The sequence below is a fragment of the Actinia tenebrosa genome, unplaced genomic scaffold, assembly GCF_029948245.1.
Source record: "Actinia tenebrosa isolate PJP-AT-01 unplaced genomic scaffold, QUT_ActTen_1.0 PGA_scaffold1__47_contigs__length_23844297, whole genome shotgun sequence".
In the NCBI taxonomy this organism is placed as follows: domain Eukaryota; kingdom Metazoa; phylum Cnidaria; class Anthozoa; order Actiniaria; family Actiniidae; genus Actinia; species Actinia tenebrosa.
The window spans coordinates 13,269,354-13,281,678 of record NW_028292578.1 but is presented as its reverse complement, the minus strand read 5'-3'; the positions used below and the strand labels follow the sequence as shown (position 1 = coordinate 13,281,678).

Below are 12,325 nucleotides of genomic sequence, written 5' to 3'. Positions count from 1 at the left end.
GACCTCAACTAGACAATGATGACCTCAACGAGACAATGATGACCTCAACGAGACAATGATGACCTCAACGAGACAATGATGACCTCAACGAGACAATGATGACCTCAACGAGACAATGACGATCTCAACGAGACAAGGATGACCTCAACTAGACAATGACGACCTTAACGAGACAATGATGACCTCAACGAGACAATGACGATCTCAACGAGACAAGGATGACCTCAACTAGACAATGATGACCTTAACGAGACAATGATGACCTTAACGAGACAATGATGACCTCAACTAGACAATGATGACCTCAACTAGATAATGATGACCTCAACTAGACAATGATGACCTTAACGAGACAATGATGACCTTAACGAGACAATGATGACCTCAACTAGATAATGATGACCTCAACTAGACAATGATGACCTTAACGAGACAATGATGACCTCAACTAGACAATGATGATCTCAACGAGACAAGGATGACCTCAACTAGACAATGATGATCTCAACGAGACAATGATGACCTCAACGAGACAATGATGACCTCAACTAGACAATGACGACCTCAACTAGACAATGACGACCTCAACTAGACAATGACGACCTCAACTAGACAATGACGACCTCAACTAGACAATGACGACCTCAACTAGACAATGATGACCTTAACGAGAATGATGACCTCAACAAGATGATAACCTCAACGAGATAATGATGAACTGACAGGATATGATGAGATCAAAGAACGAGTAGCTGTAAATGTTTACAGAGACGAATACAGCAGTTTTGAAGTTAATTCCTTAAAAAAATAATTCAAAATGGAGATGAAGGGAAACGCACTGGTCAGACCACGGTGCTGAGCTTACCTCGTTTGGTGCACCTTCTCATTGCATCTTTCACTTGTCTTTTGAACAAAGCAGCACTATAAATCTGCACGCAAGCAATCTTTCCACGGAACGTCCTAGAATCACCGATCTTTGCACCAATTCTAATTGGTTCCTTAGTAGCAAGGCTGAATCGACCGACTTTCTTTACGACTTTAGGACTTCCGTTCAGCCACAGTTTAGCAATACCCGTGTCCTTGTCATAGGATGTACATACAAATGCCCACGCCCTACGAGGTACGATGGGCTTTGAGAAGATAGGAGATGTCATCTTTCCTTTTCTTGAAACGAAACGCGCAAACAACACTTTGGGTTTGGCCATCCAGAAATGCACTCCCCAAGCGGGTCCTCTCTTGAAGTTGACGATAGGTCCTGCATTTCCATCATGTTGGATGTACGCACAAATAGTAATGGCATCTTTTGCATCAAGCTTGCCGTCATTTGGTATTTCGATGTAGCTGTTTGGTTCACCCAAAAGAGTTGTAGCTCCTCGTTTAGTACCGTCAGGTCCTTTGGCTGGTCTTGTGTTACTAAGCTTAGCCGTGGGTGCTTTGTTAAGACTAATATCTCGTCCACCAGTATTAGAGTCTAATGGATAGAAACCCACTAATCTTCCTGGGACTGAAAAATAAAAACACAAGACACAAATATTAATTGCCAAACCTGTAGTTATAGTGTACTTTGCTATAATCGTGGTGGAGACCTTCAAAAGAACATAACGCATTCAAAAAGCTGTTACTACACTTGATCCTGCAGTTAGATGTTAACACTAATACTAATGTCATGCTCAACCTCATATTAATATTACTTTCAATTATTTATTTAAAGTTAAACGAGCAAAGCTTTGAAAAACTGATCCAAACCGCAGTCTGCTACTCAATGTATCAGTTTTCAGCGTACAAGTTTGTTTACCTGGTCTTGGTACTGTTGGTTTTGTTATTGGTGCTGCAAAAAAATAAAAATAAGAAAATCCATAAAACCGAATAATAGAAATTCAGTTTTGAAAGACTATCATTTAAATCAACAATCAAAACCCTGTACTATTTTATTTAGTTAAAAGAGGCAGCATTGGAATTTAAATATGTAGTGTCAGTGTTAAAATATCACCTTTACGGAAGCATCTTTTCTTGACTGCTTTAATCTGTTGTCCAGTCAATGCCTTGTTGTAGATCTGTACACACGAGATACTTCCAGAAAATAGTCGTCTGTCTCCTGGTTTGCGTCCCATGATGATAGGATAGTTCGTGGCGAGTCTGAATCTGCCAATTCTTCTCTGGGCGATTGGGACTCCGTCTTTCCAAAGAGTTGCCCGTCCTGTCTTTTCGTCATACGAAGCTCCAATATAGTTCCACTTTCCTGGTTTAATACGGTTACTGATGACAAACTTAACTGATCGTCCTGAACGAGGAACAAAGCGAGCAAACAAGGTATTACGCCTGACCATCCAAATATGAACACCCCACGCCTTAGGGTTGTAGTGGAATATAGGTCCAGGACTGAATGGCTTAATCCACGCCAGCACAGTAATGGAATCTCGTAAATCGAGACGTCTTCGGTTTGGAATGACGACGTAACTGTTAGGTGCTCCCTTGAATCGTGTGGCACCAGCCGGAAGACCATCCGGACCATAGTCTGTACGAACATCACCAAGACGGCCAGTGGGGTTTCTGAATGGTGTGACGTCACGGCCTCCCGTAATACCGCTGAGTGGGTAGACAGCCACAGGGCGCGGTGGACCTACAAAAACAAACAAACGACGGGGAATGATTATTAACTAACATATGATATATAGGTTACTAAAAAATGAAATAAGATTAAGACTTACGTGGTCTTGTAGGCTTGCCTACTGGACCTAAAAATTATTACAGAAAAATTGGTTACTTGACTTCTATTTATGTATTATACTGATATTACAATGATCTCATTACTAGACTGACCAGTATTTATGGACAATGCAGATTCCATGAGTGTTATACTTACCGGTGGGAGGAGTAATGATAGGTCCTGGAAAAAAAATGCCACAGTTAAGATACCATTCATATTTGAGTTTATGATAATATAGATAAGTGATAACAAGATTAATGTCTGCATAGAAAATCAGTTCATTATTACTGGGTAATGATCATTAGCAATCAGGCACCCCCTGAAAAACCGACATTAAATAGCTTAATAAGCTTACCAACGGGCCTTGGTGCTCGTCTGCAGGCCTTTCTCTTGATTACTTTAATGATATTGGGTAGAGTAGAAAATCCTGTGCGGACGACGTGGCTGCGCGAGGAAGCAATCTGAAGAAGCTGAGGATAGTCAATTGAAGATCCAACTCCAACAACAATGATCTCAACACCTGTTGTCTTTAACCCAGACGCACCAATACGAACATCGTCTATTGAACGTCCACCAGTCAAGACAATCAGTACCCTCTTACGGGGCCTTTTGGGTGTCCTTGGGAAGAGGTACCTATGTGCATACCTGAGACCAAATCCTGTATTGGTACTCTTACCGGGATATGGCATTCTGTCGATTGCTTTTTTAACACCATTGATATCCTTATAACGGTTAAAGTCGAAGACAGGTCTGGCACCAGAAGAATACACTACTGCACCGATTCTGGCTGCTTTAGGGTTAACCACAAAGGCAGAAGCCATTCTTTTCACAAAATTTTTCACCTTTGCAAAATTTCCAGGGCGTCTTCGTTCAATGCTGACCGATCCATCAACCAGGAAACCAACGTCAATGTTAGCAAGACAAGCTGAAGTTATCAAGACAAGTATCGCGATTATGAATGAGAATTACAAATGAGAAAGTATAACACAGGTTGAGAATTTAATAATTTTTTTTTACATCAACATTGTTGTGGATAAAAGTGTTTATTACTTTATAGGATTTTTGAGGCAGAAGTAACACGATGCTTGTTCCACTTACGTTTGCCCGAGCTTGGCTTGGTTGGACGGCCTGCGGGTCTTGGCTTCGTGGTTGGGCGAACTAAGAATAGAAATATTTACAAATAACTTATCAATGATAATTATCTTCTAAGGAATAATTGGTGATGTTTCCATCCCACCCATCCTGTTAATACGTGTAAAAAGGACTATTGACTATTGGTCAATAATTAATGGTAGCCGGAGAGAAAGAAAACGAACTTATAAATTATTATTCTCCATATATTTTGTATACTCTTTTACCAAAAGACTTGTATGAATTACTTACTCTTTTTAAAGCATAGCCTCTTTGCCATTCGCATCTGCATTCCAGTCAGCTCTTTTGGATATATCTGTATACATGTGACTTTACCTCGAAGTCGTCGAGGATCTCGTCTTACCGCACCAGTACGAAGCGAGTTCTTAATTGGAACTTTCAGCCTACCAATTCTCTTCCTGGCAACTTCTTTAGCATTGATGAAGATCTTGGCAATACCAGTACGTCTATTGTACGTTGTACCAACAAAATTCCAGGTACGTTGTCTCAGCTTGCGAGTTTTGACGGGCTTAGTACGTGGCTTAGCTGGTGACGTGAATCGAGAGAAGAGTCCTTTCTTTGTACTGAATAACTTAATGCCGACACCAAGTGGATTAGAGTTCGTCAAGATCGGTCCTTCACCGCCGTCAGGAAACACAAATGCAAGTATTGTGATTTCATCTGTGGTGCGTTTTGGTTTGCCTTTTTTGATTGGGAACTCGGCATAACTATTCGGACGTCCTCGGAATCTGATTGACCCACCAGGGTTATTATCGACACCAGGCTCGTACTTGATGTTCACCAATTTGGCTTGTGGGTTCTTCTTGGGACTAACGTCGCGTCCCTTAACGCGCTTATTTAGGGGATAGAACGCCAGAGGGGGAGGTAGACCTTTACATAATAAAGAATAGTAGAACAATTCTGAATGTTTACAAAGTATAAAATAGGGTACCATGGGTGGCTTACGCGTCGTCTTCCATTACTTTGGTTCTAAAAGTTCGGGTCACTGATTGGAGACCTGCGGACGCCTCATGTAAATTGAGTTTATTTGTTTGATGTGTTTTTCTCGTCAAATTGGAAACCAGCCCTTAACGCTGTATTTGACACCGAATTAAAAAGTATATAATTTAGGTGAAATATTGCAAATTGTACATGGCTGTCCTTTTATTAGTATAAAGTCAAGCGTGTTGATGATACTTTAGGGTTAAAGGTCTGTTGATCGTTTTATCATTATTATGTAATACACTTACGAGGTCTTGGGGTGCGTGTTGGAGCCTTGGTTGGTTTAGGTTCACCTGTAAAATTGAGATAATATTTAAAGATTGATACACTGTTTTTACTTTCCTTTCTTGCTTTATTTTTAGTGATCGTTTGAATAAATGAATTGATAAATCGATCTATACCTGGTTCAATACAAAGATCCTGGACAGCCTTGATTTGCTCTCCATCCAAAGCTTGACCATAGATCTGCACGCAAGAGATTGAACCACGGAAGCTTCTTCCGCCGATGCGTATTTTCCTGGTGTTCGTCTTTAGTCTAATCCAGCCAATATTCCTGGAAGTGATAGGGCGAGAATTAAGCCAAAGGGTGGCTTGATTTCTTTTTTGGTCATAAGTAGCAGCGATGTAGTTCCATTGATCGGGTTTGACGCGTTGCCGGCTGGTAACAGGTTTGGCAGGCTTTCCGTTACGTCGTCTGAAGGTAACTCGTAGAATTTTGCGAGTAAGCATGTTCAGTTTCACACCACGGGGAATATATTCTAGAATCGTTCCAGGCTTCGATGGCTTCACCCAGGCAATAATGGTAATAGAGTCACGAGGATCCAAACCACCCTTATTAGGTAAGACAGCATTGCTTCCTGGACGTCCGGGGAATCTGGTAGATCCACCAGGTCTACCATTTGGTCCTCGGTCTGGCCTAACACCATATAATCTTCCTGTAGGGTTCTGGATTGGACCAATGTCTTTTCCTTGAACCTTCTTGGTAAATGGATAGATGCCAACGGGTTTGGGGAATCCTAAAAAACATCAACCAATAAATTTATGAATTCAAGAACTAAGATTTACAATGCTCATATGCTGTAACATTTGACTTACGTGGTCGTCTCGTAGGCTTGGTTTTCGATTCTGTTACTCCATTTGACTCTAGAAAAGGCATTGTTTTAAAATTATTTACAAGTATAATTTTTTCTTCATATCAAGGGCATATCAAATGCACACATTTGCATTTGTTTGATATCCATAAAAATCCAGGTCACTGCACGTTACGCGTGTCAGTCTGTATTAACAGAGCAGAAATTAGTGGAGCAGCAGAAACTTCAAGCAAAATTAACTTACCGTAACAGGTCTTCTTGCTTAAACGAGAGACAAGCTCCTTAAGATTTTTGAAAGGACTGTTGTAGACGTGTTGAGGGTCTTTTGCTATTGTTAACAGCTGCTGTCTACTAAAGTCTTTGCCCACTCCAACAGCAAAGACATCGACCTTCATGGCAACTAAAAGTTGTATTGGTTTTAGAATATTATCGATAGCTATACCGTCTGTGACAACGATTAAAGTCTTCTTTCTCGATGGAGATGAACTTGCAAACAAACGGTTCTTTGCCAGTCTTAGAGCTCGTCCAAGGAATGTTCCACCTCTCAGGAATCTATAGTTTGAATCATATAAAAACAACATTACATAAATCAATTTGTGATGAATTAGAGGTTGCGTTTTGCCAGCAGGGCTTCCTCGTTCTTCTCCCTCCCTCCCTAACTTTCCAAAACAAATTATGCAACACATGGGCTAACAAAACAGAGCATGCAAGAAGTTTTCTTTAGAGAAAAATAAAATAGTCTACAAAGTACTGATGACAAACCTTATTCGGCGACTAATTGCTTTCTTTACAGCACGTTTGGTGAGAGCTGCATTAAAGCCAAAAGCGAGTTGAGGTCTTGACGAAAACACCACAGCTCCTATTCTGACGTTGCGAGGTCCAATAATAAAAGAATTGGCAATCTTATTAAGGAACTTCTTGACACGACGGAAGTTGCGTACACCAACACTACTAGATGCATCGACAACAAATGCCAAATCCATAGCTGTCTTACAAACTAGAAAGAATTATTTCAAAAACCATAAATATATTAAGAACTATATCTGGCTAGCTCTCAAACAAACGTTAACAGATCATTAAGATAAGTGGTCGCACTAGGTTATTAAACATTATATGGGTTTGAAAGTTTTTTGTTTAAGCGAATGAATGAATGAATGAAAATCAATCAATGAAAGTCAGAATTTGTGCTCTTTTAAGACTTTTCAAGTTGAATCAGTCCTTCCCGTCAACCTTACGCTTCCCGATAAAATATACGCTACTGATTGCCATACATTGAGTAATGTAATAAAACAATATAGTCCAATACCTTTGTTATAAGGAGTAGTAATTGCAGGCCGAGTGGGTTTTGTTGGAGAAGCAGTTGTAACACCCGGGCCAACAGGTACATTTGGCTTAGGAGTAGTAGTCTTACGGACAATCGTGTAGCCTAACATTAAATAGAAAACAATGTTTATTTAGCAAATCTTTATTATCCTAACATTTATTTTAAAACTGAATTCAAATTATCAAACACAGTACCTGGCGGAATTGTGTAACATGGATGCCCGCTAGTGGGACCTCCAGGGCCACCAGGTCGAGGAGTAGTTTTATGCTTGCAAGGTTGAGTGGGTCCGCCTGGTCCCCCTGGTCCACCTGGACCTCCGGGACCTCCTGGACCACCGGGCCCACCTGGCCCACCTGGTTTGCCTGGAGGCGCAGTTGTTGGCCCTCCTGGCCCTCCTGGCCCACCAGGACCGCCAGGACCTCCTGGACCCCCAGGTCCTCCTGGTTTACCAGGGGGAGCCGTTGTTGGTCCTCCTGGTCCTCCTGGCCCACCAGGGCCTCCTGGGCCTCCTGGACCTCCAGGTCCTCCGGGTCCTCCCGGTCCCCCAGGCGTTCCAGGTGGCTTAGTGGTTGGCCCTCCAGGACCACCAGGGCCGCCGGGCCCTCCTGGTCCCCCTGGTTTTCCTGGGCGTTTAGTTGTAGGGCCACCTGGTCCTCCCGGTCCACCTGGTCCACCTGGTCCTCCGGGACCACCAGGGCCACCAGGTCCTCCTGGCCCTCCTGGCGTTCCTGGTCGTTTAGTTGTTGGTCCACCTGGTCCTCCTGGTCCGCCTGGTCCGCCTGGTCCACCTGGACCACCGGGACCTCCTGGTTTACCTGGGCGTTTAGTAGTTGGTCCACCTGGTCCTCCCGGCCCTCCAGGTCCACCAGGTCCTCCTGGGCCTCCCGGGCCTCCCGGGCCTCCTGGTCCTCCGGGTGTTCCTGGACGTTTTTTTGTTGGAGTTGTTGTAGCTCCCCGTTTAGGCGTGGTTGGTCCCCCAGGGCCTCCTGGGCCTCCAGGTCCTCCTGGGCCACCGGGACCACCTGGACCTCCAGGACCCCCAGGTCCCCCTGGAGTTCCAGGAGCTTTTTTTGTTGGCGTGGTTTTCTGTCCTGGCTTCGGTGTAGTTGGTCCTCCCGGTCCACCTGGACCTCCAGGACCACCTGGTCCACCTGGACCACCAGGACCCCCTGGGCCACCGGGTCCACCTGGAGTGCCTGGTGCTTTTCTTGTTGGAGTTGTTTTCTGTCCGCGCTTTGGTGTAGTCGGTCCTCCTGGACCTCCAGGGCCTCCAGGACCCCCTGGACCTCCTGGACCTCCAGGGCCACCGGGTCCTCCAGGACCTCCTGGATTACCTGGAGCTTTCCTTGTTGGAGTTGTGGTAACACCTGGTTTAGGTGTAGTTGGTCCTCCTGGACCTCCAGGGCCTCCAGGGCCCCCTGGACCCCCTGGACCTCCAGGGCACCAGGTCCTCGGACCTGACTACCAGGAGCTTTCCTTGTTGGAGTTGTGGTAACACCTGGTTTAGTTGTTGTAGGTCCACCTGGGCCACCTGGACCCCCAGGCCCACCGGGGCCTCCAGGCCCCCCAGGACCACCTGGCCCTCCCGGGCCACCTGGTGAACCTGGCTTTTTCTTTGTTGGTGTTGTTGTGACTCCCGGCTTTGGGGTTGTTGGACCTCCTGGGCCACCAGGGCCTCCAGGTCCCCCTGGACCACCTGGCCCTCCTGGTCCTCCAGGTCCTCCGGGACCTCCAGGTCCTCCTGGTCCTCCTGGCTTACCGGGTTTTGGTGCCGTTGTTGGTCCTCCAGGCGTTCCTGGTTTTGGAGTTGTTGGTCCACCAGGTCCACCAGGTCCACCAGGGCCACCAGGTCCCCCTGGACCACCTGGTCCTCCGGGTCCTCCCGGTCCTCCCGGCTTTCCTGGACTTCCTGTAAAGTAATAGTAATAGAATTCGATATTACGATTTTTTAAACTTATCATCTCACTAAAGACTTTTGGAAAAGCAATTTTAAGCATATCAATATAGTGTAATGATTAACGTTTACTAATTGGGACGTTTATGTATTGAATGCAACAAGAAAATCAGAATGAAATTCAAACAGTGCAATTAGGGTTGGAACAATACTAAGGTTTTGAACGTTAGTCCTCATTCAGGAATACAAATTATACATTATGCAAATCACATAATAAAATAAGACACTCATAAAGCAATGGGTCGCTTATTGGTTGACTACAGTTTTACATATTTGAGTTGTTCAAACTAGGCGTCTGAAGAAAATTAAAATTGATATCAGCTGTAAACCTTGTGGCTTAAAATTAACCTATGGAATAAAGGGGGATTAAGGTACGATAGAATTAGGAAAAAGACCTTTGGAATTAATTTTGTTAATTTTCAGAAAATGAGTAAATCTCATGCAATAAACATTTATTTTTGCATTCAACTATTAAACTATTTTTACCTGGTTTTCCAGGTGATGCTGTTGTTGGTCCTCCTGGTCCTCCGGGTCCTCCAGGTCCTCCAGGACCACCAGGTCCCCCAGGTCCTCCTGGCTTACCTGGAGGCGCTGTTGTTGGTCCTCCGGGTCCTCCAGGTCCTCCTGGCCCGCCTGGTCCTCCTGGTCCACCTGGGGATCCAGGACGTTTGGTAGGTGTTGTTGGTCCAGCTGGTCCTCCTGGTCCACCAGGTCCACTAGGCCCACCTGGTCCACCAGGCCCGCCCGGTCCACCTGGTCCTCCTGGTCCTCCTGGTCCTCCAGGAGATCCTGGTCTTCTTGTTGTGGGGGTAGTTTTTGGTTTGCTTCCTGGACCTCCGGGTCCTCCAGGACCTCCTGGGCCACCAGGTCCCCCAGGTCCTCCCGGGCCACCTGGTCCCCCTGGGCCACCAGGACCGCCTGGTCCTCCGGGTCCTCCAGGGCCTCCTGGTCTACCAGGTTTTTGCTTTGTAGGCGTTGTAGTAACTCCAGGTTTTGGTGTTGTTGGTCCTCCAGGACCACCAGGTCCTCCTGGGCCTCCTGGTCCACCAGGACCTCCAGGCCCACCAGGACCACCAGGTCCTTCGGGTCTTCCTGGCCTTTTAGTTGGTTTAGTTGTCTTACCCTTCTTTGGTGTTGTGGGGCCGCCTGGTCCTCCAGGACCACCAGGCCCACCTGGTCCACCAGGTCCTCCTGGACCTCCTGGCCCTCCAGGACCACCTGGTCCACCTGGTGTTCCTGGAGGCTTTTTTGTTGGTTTTGTTGTTTTGCCGGGAGGACTAACTGTAGGTCCTCCTGGTCCACCAGGCCCACCTGGACCTCCTGGACCTCCTGGTCCTCCGGGTCCCCCTGGTCCACCAGGACCTCCGGGTCCTGATGGACCTCCGGGACCTCCTGGACCTCCAGGCCCTCCTGGTTTACCTGGGCGTTTTGTTGGCTTAGTCTTCTCTCCTGGTTTTGTAGTGGGGAATCCATTTGGTCCACCTGGGCCTCCTGGGCCTCCTGGTCCACCAGGACCACCAGGACCACCAGGACCACCAGGACCACCTGGACCACCAGGTTTCCCTGGCCTTCGAGTAGGAGTTGTAGGCGTTGTTTTTGTTCCTGGTTTTGGAGTTGTTGGACCACCTGGTCCACCTGGACCTCCTGGACCACCTGGTCCACCAGGTCCTCCTGGTCCACCTGGTCCTCCTGGGCCTCCAGGCTTTCCCGGACGTTTAGTTGTTGGTCCCCCAGGCCCACCTGGTCCACCAGGACCTCCTGGTCCTCCTGGTCCCCCTGGGCCTCCTGGCTTTCCCGGACGTTTAGTTGTTGGTCCCCCAGGCCCACCTGGCCCACCTGGTCCTGCTGGTCCTCCTGGGCCACCCGGTCCTCCTGGTCCTCCTGGTCCAGAGGGCCCTCCTGGCCCTCCTGGTCCTCCAGGTCCTCCAGGCCCACCTGGTTTTCCTGGCTGATAACGTGGTGGTGTTGTTGGTAATTGTGGTCCTCTGCTTGGTGAAGTAGTTGGGCCACCAGGCCCTCCTGGACCTCCAGGGCCACCTGGCCCACCTGGCCCTCCGGGCCCACCTGGTCCTCCTGGACCACCTGGTCCTCCAGGACCACCAGGTCCAGATGGTCCACCTGGTCCTCCTGGAGTTCCTGGCTTTTTTTTTGTTGGAGTAGTTGTTCGTCCTGATTTTGGTGTTGTTGGACCACCAGGACCCCCTGGTCCTCCGGGTCCACCAGGCCCTCCTGGACCACCTGGACCACCAGGACCACCAGGCCCACTTGGTCCTCCTGGCCCTCCTGGAGAACCTGGCTTTTTCTTAGTAGGGGTTGTTGGTCTTGTTGGTCGTCCTGGAAGGGGAGTAGTTGGTCCACCAGGACCTCCTGGTCCTCCAGGTCCACTGGGACCTCCTGGGCCTCCTGGTCCACCTGGTCCTCCAGGCCCACCTGGACCACCTGGACCACCTGGTGTTCCAGGCTTTTTCGTTGGCTTAGCGGTTGGCTTGGTTGTCTTTCCTGGTTTTGGAGTGGTTGGCCCTCCTGGGCCACCTGGGCCTCCTGGACCTCCTGGACCTCCTGGTCCTCCAGGACCTCCAGGACCACCAGGTCCTCCCGGTTTGCCAGGTTGACGAGTAGTTGGGGTGGGCTTACCAGGTACAGTTGTTGGGCCTCCTGGTCCACCTGGTCCACCTGGCCCTGCCGGTCCCCCTGGTCCACCTGGTCCTCCCGGTCCACCTGGTCCTCCCGGTCCACCTGGTCCTCCAGGTCCACCTGGTCCTCCTGGACCTCCTGGTGATCCTACCAAATTGTCAAACCAAAAAAAAAAGTTAAGGTGACTGCCTACTTTTGAACGTTGGATTTGAGCCCACGATCTGCGCGCGCTCAAAAACCACCGAAAAATCTACAAGATTTTATTGAAGAACCATACGCGTTTTGAGCTTCAACAGGGCAAAAACCTCAAAATTTGCACGGGACTCTCTATTTTTTAATAGCTCATTCGAAAAATCTCCTAAAAATCATTTTATATCAACATTTTAGAAAAAGCTAAATTTTCTAACACATGAAAAAATAGATTTTTGTTCGATTTTTTAAGAGCATTGAAACTACAAAATATGATAAATCAATGCATCTCT

At 47.2% G+C, this 12,325-nt stretch overlaps 1 protein-coding gene across 1 annotated transcript in view; it reads right to left on the bottom strand.

Annotated features, from left to right (window-relative positions):
- LOC116289639 (uncharacterized) overlaps positions 1-12,325 on the bottom strand; it is a 33,147-nt gene that overhangs the window by 15,175 nt on the left and 5,647 nt on the right. The window contains 17 exon segments of the mRNA XM_089032456.1: positions 866-1,504; positions 1,796-1,828; positions 1,991-2,620; positions 2,709-2,735; positions 2,864-2,887; positions 3,063-3,632; positions 3,806-3,865; positions 4,091-4,729; positions 5,089-5,133; positions 5,242-5,856; positions 5,936-5,983; positions 6,176-6,483; positions 6,694-6,928; positions 7,238-7,357; positions 7,450-8,689; positions 8,722-9,164; positions 9,696-11,990. Coding sequence (XP_088888582.1) covers positions 866-1,504; positions 1,796-1,828; positions 1,991-2,620; positions 2,709-2,735; positions 2,864-2,887; positions 3,063-3,632; positions 3,806-3,865; positions 4,091-4,729; positions 5,089-5,133; positions 5,242-5,856; positions 5,936-5,983; positions 6,176-6,483; positions 6,694-6,928; positions 7,238-7,357; positions 7,450-8,689; positions 8,722-9,164; positions 9,696-11,990 — 7,971 coding nt within the window.